Source organism: Ovis canadensis, chromosome 19 (genome assembly GCF_042477335.2).
Source record: "Ovis canadensis isolate MfBH-ARS-UI-01 breed Bighorn chromosome 19, ARS-UI_OviCan_v2, whole genome shotgun sequence".
Classification (NCBI taxonomy): domain Eukaryota; kingdom Metazoa; phylum Chordata; class Mammalia; order Artiodactyla; family Bovidae; genus Ovis; species Ovis canadensis.
Window position 1 is genome coordinate 44,582,337 of NC_091263.1, and position 19,949 is coordinate 44,602,285.

The following is a 19,949-nucleotide window of genomic DNA, read 5'->3' on the forward strand; positions in this document are numbered from 1 at the left end:
TCTTTACTATCTCATGGATCTTGCTCACACTCACGTCCATCGAGTCAGTGATGCCATCCAACCATCTTTTCCTCTGTTGTCCCTTTCTCCTCCTGCCTTCCATTTTTCCCACTATCGGGGTCTTTTCCAATGAGTTGGCTCTTTGCATCAGGTGGCCAAAGTATTGGAGTTTCAACTTCAGCATCAGTCCTTCCAATGAATATTCAAGATTGATTTCCTTTAGGATTGATGGGTTTGATCTCCTTGCAATCCAAGGGACTCTCAAGAGTCTTCTCCAACACCACAGTTCGAAGGCATCAGTTCATCCCTCAGCCTTTTTTATTGTTCAGCTCTCATATCCGTACATAACTACTAGAAAAACCATAGCTTTGGCTATATGGAGGTTAGTTCACCTTTATGTCTAAAAGCTCACCCTATGTGTTTGAAAACATAACAGCAGTTGAGTTGGGAAAAGAGGGAGTAAGAACTTTGGACACAAGAAACAATGCACGCAAAACAAGTTGGTGTGATCCAGTGTGATCTGTTCAGGGCACTGCCAGCGACTTGGAGTGGCCGGATCTCAGGCCTGAGCAGGGAGTGGGAGGAGGTGAGACCAGCAGGGGAGTCAGGAGCCTAGGGACGCACCAGGATGCAGGGAGTATACACCGTGTACCCCGAGAGCCCAGCAGAGTGGTGAATGGGCTAAGAAGGCCTTCCAGAAATCTTGGATCTGAGTCCAGCACAACCCTGACGTTTACCCAAGACCAAGGGTACAGCTGTACAGGTCAGTTATGCCTGCACCATCCCAGTTAACAAATATTGTGAATATTGCCTCTGGCCTAGAGGAGGTGGTGAGGGATTCCCCACACAGAGAACGGGGACGGGCTTCCTAGTTAGAGCTTATACAAAGACAACCAGAGAAGGGAGAAATGGAAATACAAGGGGAGGATAAGGCCAGGTTGGTGGAGGGGCCAGACCACGGTAGGCTGCCTGGGGCAGACCAGAAGTTTGCACTTGAGCCTATGGGTCATGGAAAGACAATGAAGAGTAAAACCAATCCTGCCAACCCAATGATCCCTTCCTGAACCTGGGACCTTGAGCCTCTTACAGGCAGGGGACTTGAGGATGTAGCTGGCTGATGATGAAACCAAAGACTTGGCCGAAGTGTTGGTGTCATTTTTTCTTTCTTTCAAAAGGAGGGAGAGAGGAAGGAAAAAAGAAAGGGAAGGAAAGGAAGAAAATAAAGAGATGGGAGGAAGAGGAGGAATAAGAGAGGGAGGAAGGAAAGCAAGAAGAGGAAAAAGGGAAGAAAGGAAAGGGAAAGAAAAAAGGTAGAAACCAGTGCAGCAAGACTGACAAGATTTGGGAAACATGGCTGAATAGTGGAAGTGGACATTACTATTTATTCCGATGATTATTAATGTTATTTTCATCTGCATTTTACCTGAGATACTTCATTTAAAAAAAAAAAAAAGGTCAGGTGGAAATCTAAGTAGATAGAAGTCTTTCTGCAAAGTGATCTGGCCATATGGTATCAAAAGACCTAAAAATGCTCACTTTTGACCGAAGAATTCCATGCCAGGATATGCAGAGAAAGATTTATAGACAAGCCATCTATTTTCTTTTGCTTCAAGTATAGACATAACTCATTTGTTTCACTCAGGGAGGAGCGGGAGTATTTATGCTAAATAAAATTTTCAATTAAAGAAATGAACTATATTAATGGAAAGTGAAGTGAAATCGCTCAGTTATGTCCAACTCTTTGTGGATCCCATGGACGGAGGAGCGTGCCTAGGCAAGCTCCTCTAGGAAAGAATACTAGAGTGGGTTGCCATTTCTTTCTCCAGGGGATCTTCCCGACACAGGAATCGAACCCAGGTCTCCTGCACTGCAGACAGACTCTACCATCTGGGCCACCAGGGGCTCCTATTTTAATGGAAGTCTTCCCCAAATACATTGTACCTATCCTGGTACAATGATTATTCTGAAACACAACTAACCTTTTCCTGATGATTTCTTTATTAATGTGAATTAATAATCAAAGTACAGGCTTAATAAATTCAATGTTGAAAATAGCTTTTGAGGTGCGAGGGGATTTTTGCTCCTGAACAGTATTCCCCTGGACAGCTAATTTCTCTGCCTCTCTGGGTTCTTTCTTCTTCCTTTGCAGTTGGCTGTCATTTCTCACTACCTGTCACCTGATTCCTCATTAGAAATCTGTCATCCAGTCAGAACAAAGCAAAACAAAAGCAGATCAAGTTTGTACACATGGTAAATCCATGTTCGAGCAGAGGCCTGCAAGTCTGCCCCCAACTTCTTAGAATCTTGTTAAAAATGCTTTTTTCTGGGCCGCATCTCAACTCCTTCTAATAAGCATCTCTGGACCCTGCAAGTACTTAAGGTAGTTATTATTATGAATGTTGACATTTGAGAATCCCTGACTTATAGTTCCTCCTATGAAACAATGTCCATGAACTCAAGGCCATAGAGAGCCCACGGGATGTCTCTGTGCCCTTGAGCTGCTTGCCTGTGGGGCTGCACGGGAGTTAGCACTGACGGACCGGCTCCTGTGCCATGGCACATGCTGAAAGTTCTGAATATCACGTGGGCTTAGTGACTTCTGGTTTCTGAACTTGGATCACTTAGGTGGGTGGAGGGTTGGATGAGGAGATAGGTACTTCCCGGACCTGACTTTAGGTAAGCCAAGATATCTGATGAGTAGCCCCTGGGTAATTAATGTCTACCTGGTCTATGATCTGGGGATAGATAGGCTAATAATTACTCATGTCTTCCAAATATGAGACTCTCTGCATAGACTGATTGATATTTACAGAAAAAATAAAATAATGCTGACCATTCACCTGGATAAGCTGGCCACACCCACTTATGACTTAATCCCTCTTGGACTGAATATTTAATAGTTTATATTATGCCCGATTGAAATGTCAGTATATTTACTGCACCTATGTTAATTATTATTTTATCAAAGTGATTACTCTGCTCATACTCATGTTTTATAGATTCATTAAAAAGTTCTAAAACTATATATACTGTTTCTTTAAGAGAAGATCTGAAGATTTTTATGTTGCATTTTAAGTAAACAAGCCTCTAAATGTCTTTGAAATTATGGTGAACTAAATAGTATGCACTAAAAGGATAACAGAACATGAGTACCTTACTTAGAGATCTATTACCACCTATCACAGCCTCAAACAACAACAGCAACAAAAACCCACTCCAGAATGAAAATACTGGTATATTTATATAATGCAAAGAGAAATACAGATATAAACCCTCAAAACGGAAGATACATTGATAAAAATGTAGCATTGTAAGCGAAAAAATATTGTACAGTACTTGCAGAATTTATCTTTCAATTTAAGGTTACAATGTGCCTAACAAATAAATAGTACTTAAAATTATAGTTCTCATTATTAATTTAAAATAACCATCAGGAGAACAGCACAGCTTAACCTAGCAAACATTTTAAGGAAATGCTTTGTCTCACAGAAGTAGAGTATCATTATAGTCCATTCATTTATACCATGAACGAAAGAAGAACAATTTTCAAAGTGGAAATCAGTTTCATAAGACAGAATAAAACTGGGCTCCTCAATGCAAAAACTGTTTCCATAAAGTTTTTTAATTTTTATTGGCCAAAAATACCTGAACAGTTTTGATGTAGTACTCTGCTTGTCTCCGAGAGCCCTCCCAATCCATCAACCACAATCAGCACATACAAAAACATGCAATACTGTTATTTTCTCCACACCATTACTAACCAAAACACTTTTTACTCTTTTGAAAGGTACAATTTTACAGAAATGTTGCCACTCAAGAATTGGTATAATACAAAGAGCAGTTTGTCACTGACAGGCATTTCCTAGTGTATAAAGCAAGGTAGGAAACAAATCTTACTTGTGTTGTTACTTATTAAAAATGACTTCCTTGCTACTCTCTCCCATCTCTGCTCTTTAAATTCACTATCAATACTGAACAAAGTTCTCAACGCCTTCCAAGAACCAGAGCAGTCCAGCTGACCCCAGGCCGGCAATTCAGAGGGAACTCGAGACAACTTTCCCTCTGTCTCCTGCTTCCAACAGAAGACCCTCAAGAAATCGAACTGGTGAAGCCCCTCTGGGTTCCTCTACTTCACTGCAAAATGTAATGCCACTTGAGGTTGTCAAAAATAGCTTCTGTAGAAAACTGGCCATGGTCTTTAGGAAAGGTTGCATGAAGAAAATTAGCCTTTATTAAGAAAAAAAAAAAGAGTAACACATGGAAGAAAAGACATCAGTACAAGTACAAAGACTCCAGGATCTACTGTCAGGATGAAAATATATTTAGGAGGACAATCGCAAGGGCTGGGGTGGGGCTGGGACTTCGAAACCCTACCCCTGCACAATTGGAGTCTGTACAATCCAAGTGATGCACTTCGAGAGTCGTTTTGAAGGCAGCGTAGAAAATTAAAAAGGGGGCCGAAGGGGCAGAAAAGACGTCACTGTCCAAGCCAAAGAGAGAGGCCGGGCTGGGGTGCAGGTGGCGGTAGTGCCACTTATAAACCGATGCCTTTCAAGTCGCAGGGGAGGGTGGCCTGGGTGGCCTGGGGGCTCTGGCAGCAGGGGAACTGGGCGCGGAAGCAGTCCCTGAGCTCCCTGTTGAAGAGGAAGCACACGACGGGGTTGATGCCGGCCTGCGCGAAGGTCAGCCACACGGAGGCCGTCAGGTAGGCCTGGGGGACGGCGCCGGGCCGCACCAGGACCCGCAGGTAGCTGGCCACGACGTAGGGCCCCCAGAGGAGCAGGAAGAGCAGCGTGACGGCGTAGAACATCTTGCACAGCCTCTTCTCCGTCTTGAACTCCTCGAGCACGAGGAGGCGGCGCGCGCCACGCCCGGGCCCGGCCGGCCGGATGCCCACGAGGGCCGGCGGCGTGGGCCCGCGGCCGAAGCCGGCCGTCCAGTTGGCGGCCGCCTGGCCGGTGGCGCCGGGGCCGTGGAAGGTCCAGTCGTGGCTGACGGCCGGCACGAGGCGCGCGGGCCGCATCTTGCGGCGGTCGTGGATGAAGAAGAGCAGGCGGAGGTAGACGAGGTGCGTGGCGCCCACCACCACGGCCAGCAGCAGCAGGAAGCCCAGCGCGCCCGGGGCGCCGTCGGGCCGCTGCTCCAGGGCGCACGGCGCGTCCTCGTCGTCGCCGCCGCCGCCGCCGTCCAGCACGGGCGGGAAGGCCGCGGCCAGCGCCAGCGCCCAGGCGGCGCACACCAGCATGGCGGCGCACGGCCAGCCGGCCAGGCGCTCGGCGTAGAAGCGGTGGTGCGCGATGGCCAGGTAGCGGGTGACGCCCACGCCGAGCAGCAGGAAGGCGGCGTGGAAGCAGAAGAGCGCGGCCAGGAAGGCGAGCAGCTTGCAGCCCAGCGCGCCCGGCGGCGCCCCCGCGGCGGCCGCGGCCCGCCGCGCCGCCAGCATGACGGCCGGGAGGCAGGCGAGCGCGCGCAGCCCGTCGGCCAGGCACAGGTCGAGCAGCAGGTAGTACGGGGCGCGGTGCAGGCTGCGCTCCCGGACGATGAGCAGCGCGAACAGCACGTTGCCCGCCAGGCTCACGCACAGCAGCAGGCTGAGCGTGGCCAGCTTGAGGCCCAGGGCGGCCGCCTCCCCGCCGCCGCCGCCGCCGCCCGGCTCGCTCGCGTTCGCCATCGCGGCCTCCCCGGGCCGGGCGCCGCGCTCCGCTCCGGGGCCGCCCCCGGCCTCTCCGCGCCGCAGGCCTGCCTGCCGACCGGGGCGCGGCCACCCGCGAGGGGCCCCCGGCGAGCTCCCGGGCCGGCGGGGCTCAGCCCCCGCCCGGCCGACCCCTCCTCGGCTCCCCGAGCTGCCGCCGCGCCGCCGCCATCTCAGGAATGGTGCGCGCAGAAGGCGACGGCCACTCCCTGCGCCGCGGGCTTCACTGCGGGCCGGGCCGCGCCGCCGCCCGCGGCCCCCGGCATCCTTCCCCTCCTCCCGCTCTTCCTCCGCCGCCGCCGCCGCCGCGCCTCAGGCTTCTGCCCCCCGCCGCCGCCGCCGCCGCCGCCGCCGCGGAGCCCCCTCCCCTCCGCCGGAGCGCGCCGCGTGGCCGCCGCCGCCAGCCCCGCCGAGGCATCCCGCGCCGCGCGGGCCGGGCTGGGCTGGGGGCGCCGCCGGCGCAGCTGCGGGGCCGGGCGGCGGCCGGGAGGGAGGCAGGGCCCCGGACGCGAGGTGGCGACAGGTCGCGTTTGGCCCCAGGTAACGGGGTCCTGCGGCGGCGCCCGGCGCCCGCCCTGGGGTCACGGTGGCCGTGCGCGGGGTGGTGGGGGGAGCTTGCCTGGGATGCTAAGGTCGGGAGGCCTCTGGGATTGGGGCGGGGGCGGTGGACAGGAGGATCTGGACTGAACTCTTCACCCGCAAGCTAATAGTGATTAAGAGTCATCACCATCATCATCACCGCAGCCCTGAAACCTCTAGTATTCAGGTCAGCACTGGCGTGGGTGCCCGTGTTCTGGGGAGCTTTGCCAGCATTATCTCCCTCCGTGTTCACAGTAACGACAAAGTTGGTTCTATTCTTAAACCCACTTTCTGTCTGAGGAAGCAGGGGCTTGGAGGTCAAGGGAGTTGAGAGCTGGAAAGTGGTAGAGCTGAGATTCAGATTTCACTCAACCTGATGTCCAGGGCTGGACTGAGCGACTCTGAAGGCTACCCTGCTCTCTGCCTCATTCGTGGTCCCAGCGAAGACTTTTGCTAGGAATAAGAAATTCAGCGTTTTCCCTTAAGTGATTTGGAAGGTTAATCTCCCGCTGCCTTCCTCCCAGGATACGAGTTTTCTGGGTTAGCCTGAAAGGCAGCCTGTTCCTGTCCTCAGCCGCTCCAGATTCACTCCCGTCTTCGCAGGGGCTCTTCTCTCTGCCCGGGCCAGCCCCTCAACAGGTTCCCCATCGTCTGGGCCATTCTTCTGCCCAGGCTAGCCTACCCTGTACCACTGCCCACTCATTTCCTTCTTGGCGCTTAATAGTTATCATTAATGTTTCAACTAATTACTAAGCTTCCGGAGGACAAGGGACTGTGTCCGATATTTTCCAACTCTGTATCCCCAATTGCTGGGATAGAGGAGCCAGAATTAAGACATAGGTTCGTTCTTAGGTACACTCATCGGTTGTTTTTTGTTTTGTTTTTTGCTTCTATGCAGAATATTATTTATTGGCATGGCTGGCACCTTGGCATTTCCAGGATGATACAAGATCATAGAAAGCCTTGTCAGGCTAAAGAGTCTAAGCTTTAGTCTGTAGGCAGTCAGGAACCCTTGGAGGTTTTTGAGGAAAGTGGCATGATAAGAAAACTACTGATGTGCATCAGGAGGATGATTTTGGCAGTAGTTTTTAAGAGGAATGACTGAGCAGAGTCAGTAAGTCTAGTCCAGAGCCTTAGACTCAGTGAGCACAGAAATCACTAGGGATACTGTATGATTCAGGAGTTCTGGATGGGGCGGAAGAGGCTGCCTTTCTAATAATTTCCTGGGCAACACTAATGCTTCTCATCTACAGACCACACTTGGAATAGCAAGCACCTAGGGCCTTTGACCTTTTGTAAAAATCTAAGTGATGGCCAATGAGGGCATGACTTAGGGTCCCTAAGTGGCCAGGGACGAGTGGCTGACCAGGCAGGTCTACAAATATTTGATTTGTTTATAGATAATAGGAGTAGATTTTGATGGTATTTTGGTTAAGAATTACGTTTTGATAATAGTAGCCAAAAAATGTACAGGAGTTTATTTTCCTCATGAAACAAGAAGTCTGGAGGTCAGTGGCTGCCAACATTGAATTACTTGCTGAAGGACTAAGTCTCTGAAAACCTTTTAGCCCTTTCCTCGTGATCAATAGGCTGTTGACACCCCAGCCATTCCCTCAGCATTCCAGGCAGAAGGAAGGAAAAGTAAAGAAGACCAAAAGTGTTCCTGCCCATCTAAGTGGGTGCCCTCTGAAGAGTTTTCTAGACGGCTTACATGATGACAAGTCAGTGGTTACCACTATGAGCATAGGATACTGGGAAACGATTTCGCTTTTTAATTTTTTGAGCCAGACACATAGCTGCTGAGAATGAGATCCAGCCTTGATGTGGACATTTGCACTCGGGCTGCATCTGCCCAGAGGAAGGGATGCCTTCTTTTAATACACAGTCACCAGCTCCAGGTCCTTTATGACGGTGTTAATGGCAGCCTGTGTTTACTGAACACATGCTATGTGCTGTGCAGTATGCTGAATATGTGATGTGTGTTATCTCTTATAATGGCCATTTGTGGTAGATACTACTGTGGTTACCATATTGTAGATGAGACGGAGTGGGTAAGTAACTTGTTCAGGCTTTCACCTAAAGTAAGCATAAGACCTGGGATTGGAAGAGAGAATGTTTGACTCTAAAGCCCGTGCTCATGACCAGCATATGTACTGCCCCTTTATTGTCATGGCAAAGAAAGTTACTAACTTTCTAAAAACAAGCAACCTACTGATATTCATGCGCAGGTGTGCGTGCACGCTTAGTCGCTTTAGTATTGTCTGACTCTTTGTGACTCTGTGGACTTTAGCCCGCCAGGCTCTTCTGTCCATGGAATGCTCCAGGCAAGAATACTGGAGTGGGTTGCCATTTCCTTCTCCAGCGGATCTTCCCAACCCCAGGGTTCAAACCTGGGTCTCCTGCATTGCAGGCAGATTCTTTACTGCTGAGCCACCAGGGAAGCCCAGTGTTCATAGACACAGAACTAAAGCCCCTTCAAAGACGGGAGAGATTTCAAAACCGTCTAATACAGCATTTGGATTGTGTAAACTCATACATGACTTAGTGGGCAGTATAATCCAGGTATTCTTGCTCCTCAGTTAGTACCCTTCCCACGCTGATGAAATCTTCACATCTAATGAACACATGACATTTCACTATACCTCTTGGAATCTCAAATGTTCCCATTTATAAAAAGAGAAATTGGACCGAATGATTTCTGAGGGTCCTCACCTCTGAGGTGTAGTGTGTATATGAGAAAATGAAAATTAAGTGTTTGTATAATCCTGAGTGCTAAGAGATTTGTTTTTCAGAAATGGACCGAAAAAAAGAGACATTAGTTCTCTCTAATTTAGTTCTCTGGTGTTTCATACTTCTGTCTGTGACTTAATGTACTTCTCTTTGGGATTTGGTTTAGTCATCTACCCAGCTTCAAATAGCTGAAGCAGCAGTAGAAAATATAAAAATCGTGACTCTCAAAGCACTTATATGCCTGCTTCTTGCATTGTTACCATTTGTTCGGGAGATTAATACTTAAGGAAGCACTGTTAACATTTCATTGCTGGAATCAACTACTTTCCTTTTATTGTTTCTAGGAAGCTTCACACAAGAATTTAAAATAGTTTCTTAGGTACCAAGTTGAGTTGAATGCCAGCATCTCAAAGCATAATAGCTATGTGGGATTTTTCACTATAAGAAAAATTTTGCTTATAACATTATTTTTCCTTTGTCCATAGATAGAAAAGGTGAGATTTCCACCCCAAAGTAGCTCTGTTACTTCTTTGCTACACGGGTAGATGTTGTGTGTGGTAATGGAAGTCTGCTGTTGGGAAGACCGGTTGACAGGCCTTGACAGATTCAGTCAAGGCCACAGTTCCCATAATCATGGGAGACTGGCGGACATCTCCTGTCCAGCCTCAGGCTTCTGGCTTCTAGTCATCTGCCAGGGCACGCTGAACATCAAGTTAGAGAAAGTTGGTTTGACTTAATTGCATCCCAACTCTTAGAAAACATGAGCCGAAGTCTGTGCCCAGTTGGTATTATCAGACGTTAGCCATCAGTTTGGCCTCTTCATGGGAGTCAGTTCTGACTTCAAGACTGAAAATGAGCTTGGAGTTAAGTATACCTTAGTTCATATCCAAGTCCCACTAGTTATCAGCATGTATCCTTAGGAGCTTCCCTGGTGCCTTAGATGGTAAAGAATCTGCCTGCAGTGGCTTCCGTGGTGGTTCAGTGGTGAAGAATCCACTTGCCATTCAGGAGATGCAGGTTCTTTCCTTGGATTGGAAAGAACCAAAGAACCTCCTCCCTGGAGGAGGAAACAGCAATCCACTCCAGTATTCTCACCTGGGAAATCCCACGGACAGAGGAGCCTGGTGGGCTATAGTCCATGGGGTCACAAGAGAGTTGGACACAGCTTACACACTAAACAACAACGACAACATCCTTAGCCACGTCCTTTACCTCCTTTGAACTTCAAAGGCCTTTTTTCAGGGAAGGCTCCATTTCATTCAATCCATTTGCAAAAAGAGTGTAACACAAGGTGTTCACCCAGGTGATGTGTAATAAGTGGTAAATACTTTTTTTGCTCCTGTGTGCGTGCGTACTCAGTCATGTCTGATTCTCTGCAACCCACCAGGCTCCTCTGTCCCTGGAATTTTCCAGGCAAGAATACTGGGGTGGGTTGCCATTTCCTCCTCTAGAGGATATTCCCGACTAGGATAGAACCCGTGTCTGCTACATCTCCTGAAGGAGCAGGTGGATTCTTTACCACTGCACTGCCTGGGAGACCTTTTTTTACTCTTACCAGACTATAAATGCCTCGGCTAACCATGGCTTGACTGACTTTTCTGTTCTCCACTTCAACCTAGCTTAGGAGAATGCTGTATATATATCTTGATATTTGTGTGGCAGATGTGAATGTCAGTCCATAAAATCAAGGGTGCCAGAAATGCATCTGCTTCATAGAAATTTAATGTCTGACTGAGTTACCGTTTTGCCTTGATGGTGAAGAAAAAGAATGGAACCTTGCTGCTTCTGGGGTTTCATCAAGGACCTTTTCTTCTTCAGGATGTGCTATAATTCTGGGCTGGCACCCAGATTGCCCAGCACACAGTCGTTCAGGGCAGTGTGTGTATATGTGTGGGAGGAAAGTGATGTTTCATCACTTTCTTTCTGTCCTTATAAGCTGTTTTGGTTTGGTGGTTCTTAGCTGCCTCATGTCAGATTTGGGGTATGAGAATCTGGAATAGTACTGTGTTAGTTGCCTCTCAACACTACATGTGGGAAACCTCATACAAACGCGCCCTCTGTCAATGCTCTCTCTCCTCCCTTCTGCCTTCATCTCTGGGGACTGCCTGCCTACTCCAGCACTGGAGAGTACTGTTCCTTCTTGTTTTTCTGGGCAGTATAATTGATCGGTTCTCCTGGGAATTGGTGGTCCCAGAAAAGTCAGGAAGCTACCTTCTGTAAACCTCCCCTTGGCAAGGAAGCCCTGGACCCTGGTATGTGCTTCAGTGAGGGGAAGGATGGGGAAAAAGAGAGGAAGAAAGATTATCAGATCCTATCTCAAAATACTCTCCTTGCTGCGTGTGTTTGTTAAATGAATGACTGAAGATATCATTTATGTGTATGCGTGGCATATTGTCACACTTCTAATAAGCAAAATATATTTTAATGAAAGCTCTTTTAACATTTTTCATCACATGCAAAGAATGATGTTGGACCCTTCTGTGTGTGTGTGTTAGTCCCTCGGTCCTGTCCGACTCTTTGTGACCCCTTGGACTGTAGCCTACCAGGCCGCTCTGTCCATGGAATTCTCTAGGCAAGGATACTGGAGAGGGTTGCCATTCCTTTCTCCAGGAGATCTTCCCCACCCAGGGATCAAACCCTGGTTTCCTGCATTATGGGCAGATTCTTTATTGTCTGAGCCTTCAGGGAAGCCCGCGGATAAGGCTGGACCCTTACCTCTCACCATATACAAAAGTTAACTCAAAAGGGATCATAGACAGAAATGTAAGAGCTATAAAACTTAAAAGAAAACCTGAGAGTAAATTTTCACAACTTTAGGCAATAGGATAAGCAAAAAGAAAGAATAGATAATCTGGATTTTATTACATTTTTAAAGTTCATGTTTCAAGTAACTCCTTCAAGAAAGTGAAAAGACAGAATGGGGGAAGATATTGTCAAGTTATATGTCTGAAGAGGGAGTTGTATCTAGAATATGTAAAGAGGCCCATAAATCAACGATAAAAAGGCAAACAGTTCAGGTTAAAATTGGGCAAAGGATTTGAATAGGCATTTCTTTAAAAAGATATGTAAATGACCAATAAATACATTTAAAGGTGCTTACCATCATTAATCATTAGAAAAATGCTGATCAAAACCATAGTAAAATACCACTTCACACCTAGTGGGATGGCTGTTATCAAAAAGACAGGGAATAACAAGTGTTGATGGTGATGTGGGGAAACTGGAACCCTCATGCAGTGCTGGTGTAGAAGTATAAAATGATGCAGCTGTTTTGGAAAATAGTTTGGAAGTTTCTCATAAGTTAAACATAGAGTTACACAGGACTGAGTAATTCCACTCCTGGGTATATACCCAGGAGAAGTAGAAATGTGTCTGCTGAAAAACTGTACACAGATGTTTATAGCAGCGTTTGTCATGCTAGCCAAGGTGGGGAAGCAATCCAGTTGTCCATCAGTGAATGGATGGACAAGATGTGAATTCTCCGTATATTGGCGTGCTCGTCACTCTAAAAAAGGGATGAAGTACTGACATATACTGCAGCATGATGAACCTTGAAAACATTGAGCTGCGTGGAAGAAGTCACACAGAAAAGGTCACATATTGTCCAATTCCACTTACATAAAGTGACTGGCGTAGGCAAACCTATAGAGACAGAAAGCAGATTCGTAGTTGTTACGGACTTGAGGTAGAGGGGTTTCAAGAGTACCCGCTAATGAGTATCGGAGCATTTGTTTTGGGGTTGAAGAAATTGTTCTAAACTTAGGTTGTAGTGATGGTTATATAACTGAGTATCCTAAGAAAAAGAAACAGTTCATGTTAAAGTCAGGTCACTTTTGTATCCTTGTTAAAGGCATGCTGCAGGTCTAGACTCCGCATTGCTTTCTAAGTGAATGCAAGCCTTTAAGGTGTGAATTCTTGGGCCCTTCCCTGGGTTTGGCCTCAGAAATCAGTGTGTCTTGCCATATGGTTATGTGGACAAGGGTCGTGTCTTGGTTTGCTTCAGTATTACATATTTTGATGCTGAAGTGAGAAGAGGAATTAAGAGATGCTCATTTAGTCGGTAGCTTTACAGTGTAGTGTCTCCCCGTTGGAAAAGCTGCTACTGTCTTTAGATTCAGCAGTGCACCAAAGTGAAAGTGAAAGTCGCTCGGTCGTGTCTGGCTGTTGCAACCCCATGGACAGTCCACGGACTGCTAATGGCCAGAATACTGGAGTGCGTAGAGGTATTTTGCATATGCTGTCCCATTTACTTCTATAAAACTCTGTACCCCTGTTTTACAGATGAGGAACCTTGAGTCTGATGTTAATTAGCGAAGTTAATTATAAAGTCTGTAGTGGTAAAGAATGGTTAAAATCTGATCTGCCTGACCTGAAAGCCTGAATTGTTAGTAAGTACCCATACAGGGCTGCATTGACTAAAATATGAGGGGAAAACCTATCAGTACCTTGTAAATAAATACTAAACTGAAGGTTGTATTATTTGGTACAGAATTGAGAAACCATTCTGCTATGAATTTGAACAAACTCTGGGAGATAGTGAAGGATGGGGAAGTCTGGCGTGCTGCTGTCCATGGGGTCTCAAAGAGTCAGACATTACTGGAGCCACTGAACAATATATGCTGTAGGCAATTTTTAATCGCTTGAAAATGAACACTTCTAACATTTAGAAGAAGCTAAAATCTATTCTTGTCAACACTTAAAATATAATTTTTGATATTTATGTAATATTAGAAAATTTTTTTTCAAAGAGTTACAATAAGGACTCGAAGTGAGAGAAAAGCTTTTTTATGTGGCTCTTCTCTTTTCCATTATTTAATAGCCACTTCAGCTCCCTCTAGTGGTTAAATCGTGTTGTGATCTAAAGTTTGCTCTTCGGAAGGTGGACTCCATCATCAGGACAAAGATGACAGAATAAAACCCATTCCTTACATGTCCTCTTCCTGTGTATGGAATCATGATATGAATAGTACATATCAGAGTTACTACTTCTGTATTCCTCACCCCCCCCCATTTACTGAAAAATCAAATTGTTGTTGTTCAGTAGCTAAGTCATGTCCCAACTTTTTGTGATCCCACGGACTGCAGCATGTCAGGCTTCCCTGTCCTTCACCATTTCCTGGAGCTTGCTCAAACTCATGTCCGTTGAGCCAGCGATGCCATCCAACCATCTCGTTCTCTGTTGCCTGCTTCTCCTCCTGCTCTCAATTTTTCCCAGCATCAGGGTCTTTTTCAATGAGGCAGCTCTTCCATCAGGTAGCCCAAGTATTGGAGTTTCAGCTTCAGCATCAGTCCTTCCAGTGAATATTCAGGATTGACTGATTTGATCTCCTTGCAGTCCAAAGGACTCTCAAGAGTCCTCTTCTCCAGCACCAGAGATCAAAGGCATCAATTCTTCGGTACTCAGCCTTCTTTATGGTCTCGCTCTCATATCTGTACACGACTACTGGAAAAACCATAGCTTTGACTATACAGACCCTTGTCCACAAAGTGGTGTCTCTGCCTTTTAATATGCAGTCTAGGTTTGTCATAGCTTTTCTTCCAAAGAGCAAGTGTCTTTTAATTTCATGGCTGCAATAATGCATCTGCAGTGATTTTGGAGCCCAAAATCTGCCACGGTTTCCATTTTTTCCCCCATCTATTTGCTGTGAAGTGATGGGACTGGATACCATGATCTTAGTTTTTTGAATGTTGAGTTTTAAGCCAGCTTTTTCAATCTCCTCTTTCATGTTCATCAAGAGGCTCTTTAGTTCCTCTTCTGCCATTAGGATGTGTCATTTGCATATCTGAGGTGGTTGATATTTCTTCCAGCAATCTTGGTTCCATCTTGTGAGTCATCCACCCTGGCATTTCACATGATATACTCTGCATATAAGCTAAATAAGCAGGGTGACAATACACAGCCTTGACGTTCTCCTTTCCCAATTTGGAACCAGTCTGTTGTTCCATGTCTGGTTCTAACTGTTGTTCTTGACCTGCATACAGATTTCTAAGGAGGCAGGTAAAGTCATCTAGTATTCCCACCTCTTTAAGAATTTTCTAGTTTGTTGTGATCCACACAGTCAGAGACTTTAGCATAGTCAGTGAAGCAGAAGGAGATGTTTTATGGGAATTCCCTTGCTTTCTCTGTGATCCAGCAGATGTTGGCAATTTGATCTGTGATTCATCTGCCTTTTCTAAACCTAGCTTGCACATCTGGAAGTTCTTGATTCATGTACTATTGAAGCCTAGCTTGAAGGATTTTGAGCATTACCTTGCTAGCATGTGAAATGAGCACAGTTGTACGATAGTTTGAACATTCTTTGTCATTGCCCTTTTTTGGGATTATCTTCCCTGGTGGCTCAGATGGTAAAGAATCTGCCTGCCATACAGGAGACCTGGATTCAGTCCCTGGATCCGGAAGGTCCTCTAGAGGAGGAAATGGCAACCCCCTCCAGTATTCTGGCCTGGAGAATTCCACATATGGGACAGTTCATAGTGTCGCAAAGAGTCAGACACGACGGAGCGACTGACAGTTTCTTTGGGATTGGAATGAAAACTGATAGTGTATTCATTATTATTTTTTTTTAGAGAATTATAGAGACTTTAATTTTTAAGATACAGATTTTTAGAGTACATTCTTATAAAATTCTCTAAGCAGTGGGACAGAAGCCCATAAACACACCTTTAGGGATGTACCTACTCTTTCTTGATTTTCTGTTTTACTAGTTGTCAATAACTTTCTTATAATGAAAAATGAAAGGTTAACTCACCCTCTATACACACATTTACACATGTATAAATTCTTCCTCCCCCGGCCCCAAGCTTTGCACTGTGTTTCGATTTAGATGAAGTGTAGACTCTTTTACTGGCCAGAATTATTACCACTGTTAAGGAGAATACCTACCAAAATAAAAGGTGGGCTTACCTTAGAGACAAGGCAGACAGATTTTGATGGTGAAACAAGCCACATAAAAAGTATTGACTTTGGCCCGTTTCTCCTTAGACTTCCATATGATTTTAAGAAGATCTGATTTCAGTGTCACAGACATTGTGATTTAACAGCTACATTTCTGACCCCCTTGCTGCCACCTTTCTGGCACTCTCCTAACAGGCATAGAACTCTAATGAATACAAGTTAGTTAGAGTCAGCCTGGCATCGGTGAGGTGTGGAATTGTTCCACCCCGTGTAGTGTATTTCATAGCTGAATCATACATCGTAACTACATTATGTGAATTGTACTCCTCCCCCCTTTAGAGCTAACAATTGTAGTTTTTCCCCCCTACAGTAACATGTTGCATGTAACCCATTTGACCTCAAACTTTTTTTTTATTTTTATTTTTTGTGTGTTTTTTTTTTTTTTAATTTTAAAATCTTTAATTCTTACATGAGTTCCCAAACATGACCCCGCCTCCCACCTCCCTCCCCACAACAACTCTCTGGTGACCTCAAACTTTTTGACAGAACCATCCGGTTTCATTCACTACAGCCAAACTCATTATCTAACCAGGTGGTTGTATTTTTGTCTTCGGAGGCGTTCTCTTCGATCTGATCTGAACAGCTGTCTGCACAGCTGTTGCCTTGGCATTCCCCTACAACATCATCTTTGTCTCATCCCTACCTTCCTACCTTCCCTACTTACTTATGTCAGAGCACCTATTACCCTTAACCCATATCTTTTTCTTCTTTCTTTTTTCATTTTTTAAAGTGATTTATATATCTCAGTAAGATTTTATGTATCTGAAAATGCATTTCTTTAACCTTCATACCCGATTGATAATTTGGCTGGAAATAGAATCTTCCTTGGTTGAAAATAATGACTCATGATGTTGAGCATCTTCTCATATGCTCATCATTTTGAATTGTTTTATGAATTTGATTTTGGTGTTATATCTAAGAAATCCTTACCTACACCATGATCACAAAGATTTTCTTTTGTATTTTCTCTCTAAATTTTTATGTTTTATGTTTCATATTAAGCTAATTCTTACAAATGGTATGAGGTATAGGAGGTATGGATTGAAGTTCTTTTTGTGTATGTATGTGTGTATGGGTAGCCAATTGTTCCATTATTCTCTGTTGAAAACCTACTGTTGTTCACTCAGTTGCCTTTGCATTTTTGTCAAAAATCAATTGTTCATATATATGTGTGTGTGTCTCTTTCTAGTCCCGCCATTCTGTTCAGTTTGTCTATACCTTTCTTGATGCCGATACCTCACTGTATTGATTATTGTGGCTTTTTAATAAACTTTTAAAGTCAGGGAGTGTTATTTCTTCAAATTCATTCTTCTTTTTCAGAATGTTTTGGCTGTTCTCAGTCATTAGCATGTATATGTAGGTCTTAGAATCAGTTTGTCAAATTTTATAAAAAAGGCTACAGTTGAGATTGTGTAGAGAGAAATTTGGGGAGAATTAAAATCATAACAATACACCAGCTTCTTGACATACGTGATCAAGGTATGTTTACCCATTTATTTAGGTCTTAAATTTTTTTCAGCAGTCTTTTGTTGTTATCAGTGTACAGTTCTTGTACATCTTCATCAGATTTATCTGTAAGTATATTTCTGATACTATTATAAATGGCATTTTAAAAAAACCTTCCATTTCTCATTGTTCAATCCTAGTATGTAAATGTGTCATTGATATTTGTGTTGATCTTGTAGCCTGAAGATTTGCTAAACCCACTTATTAATTCTAGCAGCTTTCTAGGGTAAATTCCATCAGGTTTTTTATGTAGGTGATTGTATTATCTGTGAATAAGGACAGTTTTACTTTTTCCCTTCCAGTCTAGACTCTTTTCATTTTTCTTACCTTACTGTACTGGGTAGAGTCTCAGTACAGTGTTAAAAAAGAAGTGGTAAGAATCGACCTCATTAGTCTTTTCCTCTATATTAAAAAAAAAGTTTCGTGTTTTTTACTGTTAACGGTGATATGACCTGTAGATTTTTGTAGATGCCTGTAAATGAGGAAGCTCCCTTCTAGTTCTGCTTCACTGAGAAGTTTAGAAAAATATCAGGAATGAATGTTGGATTAGCAAAATGCTTTTCTGCATCTACTGAGATGGCTTACTATTTTAATTTGTTAAATGATGAATTATGTTAATTGACTTGCAAATATTAAACCAACCTACATTCCTGAAAGAAGTACTAGTTGGTCATCATGTATTATCCTTATATTCTACTTACTGAAACTTTGTTTGAAATTTTTATATCTATATTCACGATGGTTATTAATCTCTGGTCTTCCTCTAGTACCAGTTTTGTCTGTTTTTTTACTTCAGAGTGAATCTGACCTAATAGAACACATTGGAAAGTATTCTCACCTTCTCAAGTGTTTTGTGTAGTTTTAGAAAAGGAATTTGTAGTTGGTATTATTTTTTCCTTAAATGTTTGGTAGAATTCACCAGCAAAACCGTTTGATCCTTGAATTTTCTTTGTGGAAAGGTATTTAACTACATATTCCATTTCTTTTACAGATACATGGCTTTTTAGGTTATTGTCTATTTCTTGATTAAGCTTTGGTAGTTTGTGCTTTTCAAGGAATTTTTCGATCTCATCAATGTTATTAACTCATTTTCAGAGAGTGATAAATCATTCCTTTGTTTTCTTTAGAAATCCATTGCTGTCTGTAGAGTCTGTCTTGATATTGTCTATGTCATCCTGATTTTGATAACTTGTTTCTTCTCAATTTTTTCCTGAATAGTCTGGCTACAGGTTAAGAAGTATATTTTTGTTTCATTAATTTTTTTCTGTAGTTTTTCTCTTTTCTACTTCATTGGTTTTTGCTCTGATCTTTATTATAATTTCCTTTCTTTTACTTAATTTGAGTCCAGTTTTCTCTTCCCAGTTTCTTAAAATGAAGCTGAATTCACTGATTTGAGACCACTGATTTGAGACCATTCAAGCATCCTTATTATAAAATTCCCCTCAGTACTACTTCAGCAGCCTTCCACAAATCTGATGTGTTTTCACGTTTATTCATTGCAAAATACTTTCTAATTTCCCTTTTGATTGCTCTTTTGAAGCATGGTTTATATAGAAGTGTGTTATTTAGCTTATATGTTTATTTGGAGATTCCCAGGTATATTAGTGTTATTAATTTTTAATGTAATTCCATTGTATCAGTGAACGTGCTCATATGACTTGAGTTCTATTAAATTTATTGCAAATTGTTTTATGACCCAGAATATGGTCTGTCTTGCTTACATACTCCGTGTATGCTTGAAAAGAATGTGTATTATGTGGTTGTTAAATAGAATGTTCTATCAATGTCAGTCAGGTCAAGTCAGTCGATAATGTTGTTGAAATATTTTATACTCTTACTGATTTTCTGTCTGCTTGTTCTATCAATTATTGAGAGCAAGGTGTTGAAATCTCAGACTATAATTATGGATTTGTATATTTCTCTTTGCACGTTTAACAGTTTTTTCTTCATGTGTTTCTGAGTTCTGTTATTATCAGGAGCAACATGTTTAGAATTACTGTGTCCTCTTAATGCAGGAACTCCTTCATATTATTATTTGACCTTTGTCATCCCTAGTAATACTCTGTGCTTTGAAATTTAGTGTGGTAATGATATGGCCACTATAGTTTTCTTGTTATTAGAAGTAGTATAATATATCTTTTATCTACTCTTATTTTTTAATTTTAAAAATGATTTTTTGATAGGCTATGCTCATAAAATCAAGCTAAGGAACAATGTAATGTCTAATTTTGCTTACAGTTTATGCCTGGAATTTCAAGCTTTCTGCTTGTGCGTGTGTTTGGCTATGTACAGAGGTGTGTGGTTTTGAATGAATTCTTAAAATTGTTTTGTTCTCTTAACAGATTTTTTAAATATTCCTGGTTCGTAGGAGATGTTCAGTAAATATTTGTTAAAGTGAAAGATTTTGTGTATTACCTGCAGAAAGGAAAATAGAGTTTCCATCCTTTTACTTTTAACCTGCTTCTGTCTCTATATTTAAAGCACATT

At 43.7% G+C, this 19,949-nt stretch overlaps 1 protein-coding gene across 1 annotated transcript; it reads right to left on the minus strand.

Moving 5' to 3' along the window:
- Positions 1-3,217: 3,217 nt before the first annotated feature.
- On the minus strand, positions 3,218-5,761 carry GPR27 (G protein-coupled receptor 27). Its single transcript, XM_069561652.1, has one exon. The coding sequence runs from the start codon at positions 5,669-5,671 to the stop codon at positions 4,535-4,537; it is 1,137 nt and encodes a 378-aa protein (XP_069417753.1). The 5' UTR covers positions 5,672-5,761; the 3' UTR covers positions 3,218-4,534.
- Between the last annotated feature and the right edge of the window lie 14,188 nt (positions 5,762-19,949).

What these genes read in the sequence shown, in the direction of transcription:
- GPR27 (XM_069561652.1), bottom strand. Translation starts at nt 5,671, where the DNA reads ATGGCGAACGCGAGCGAGCCGGGCGGCGGCGGCGGCGGCGGGGAGGCG.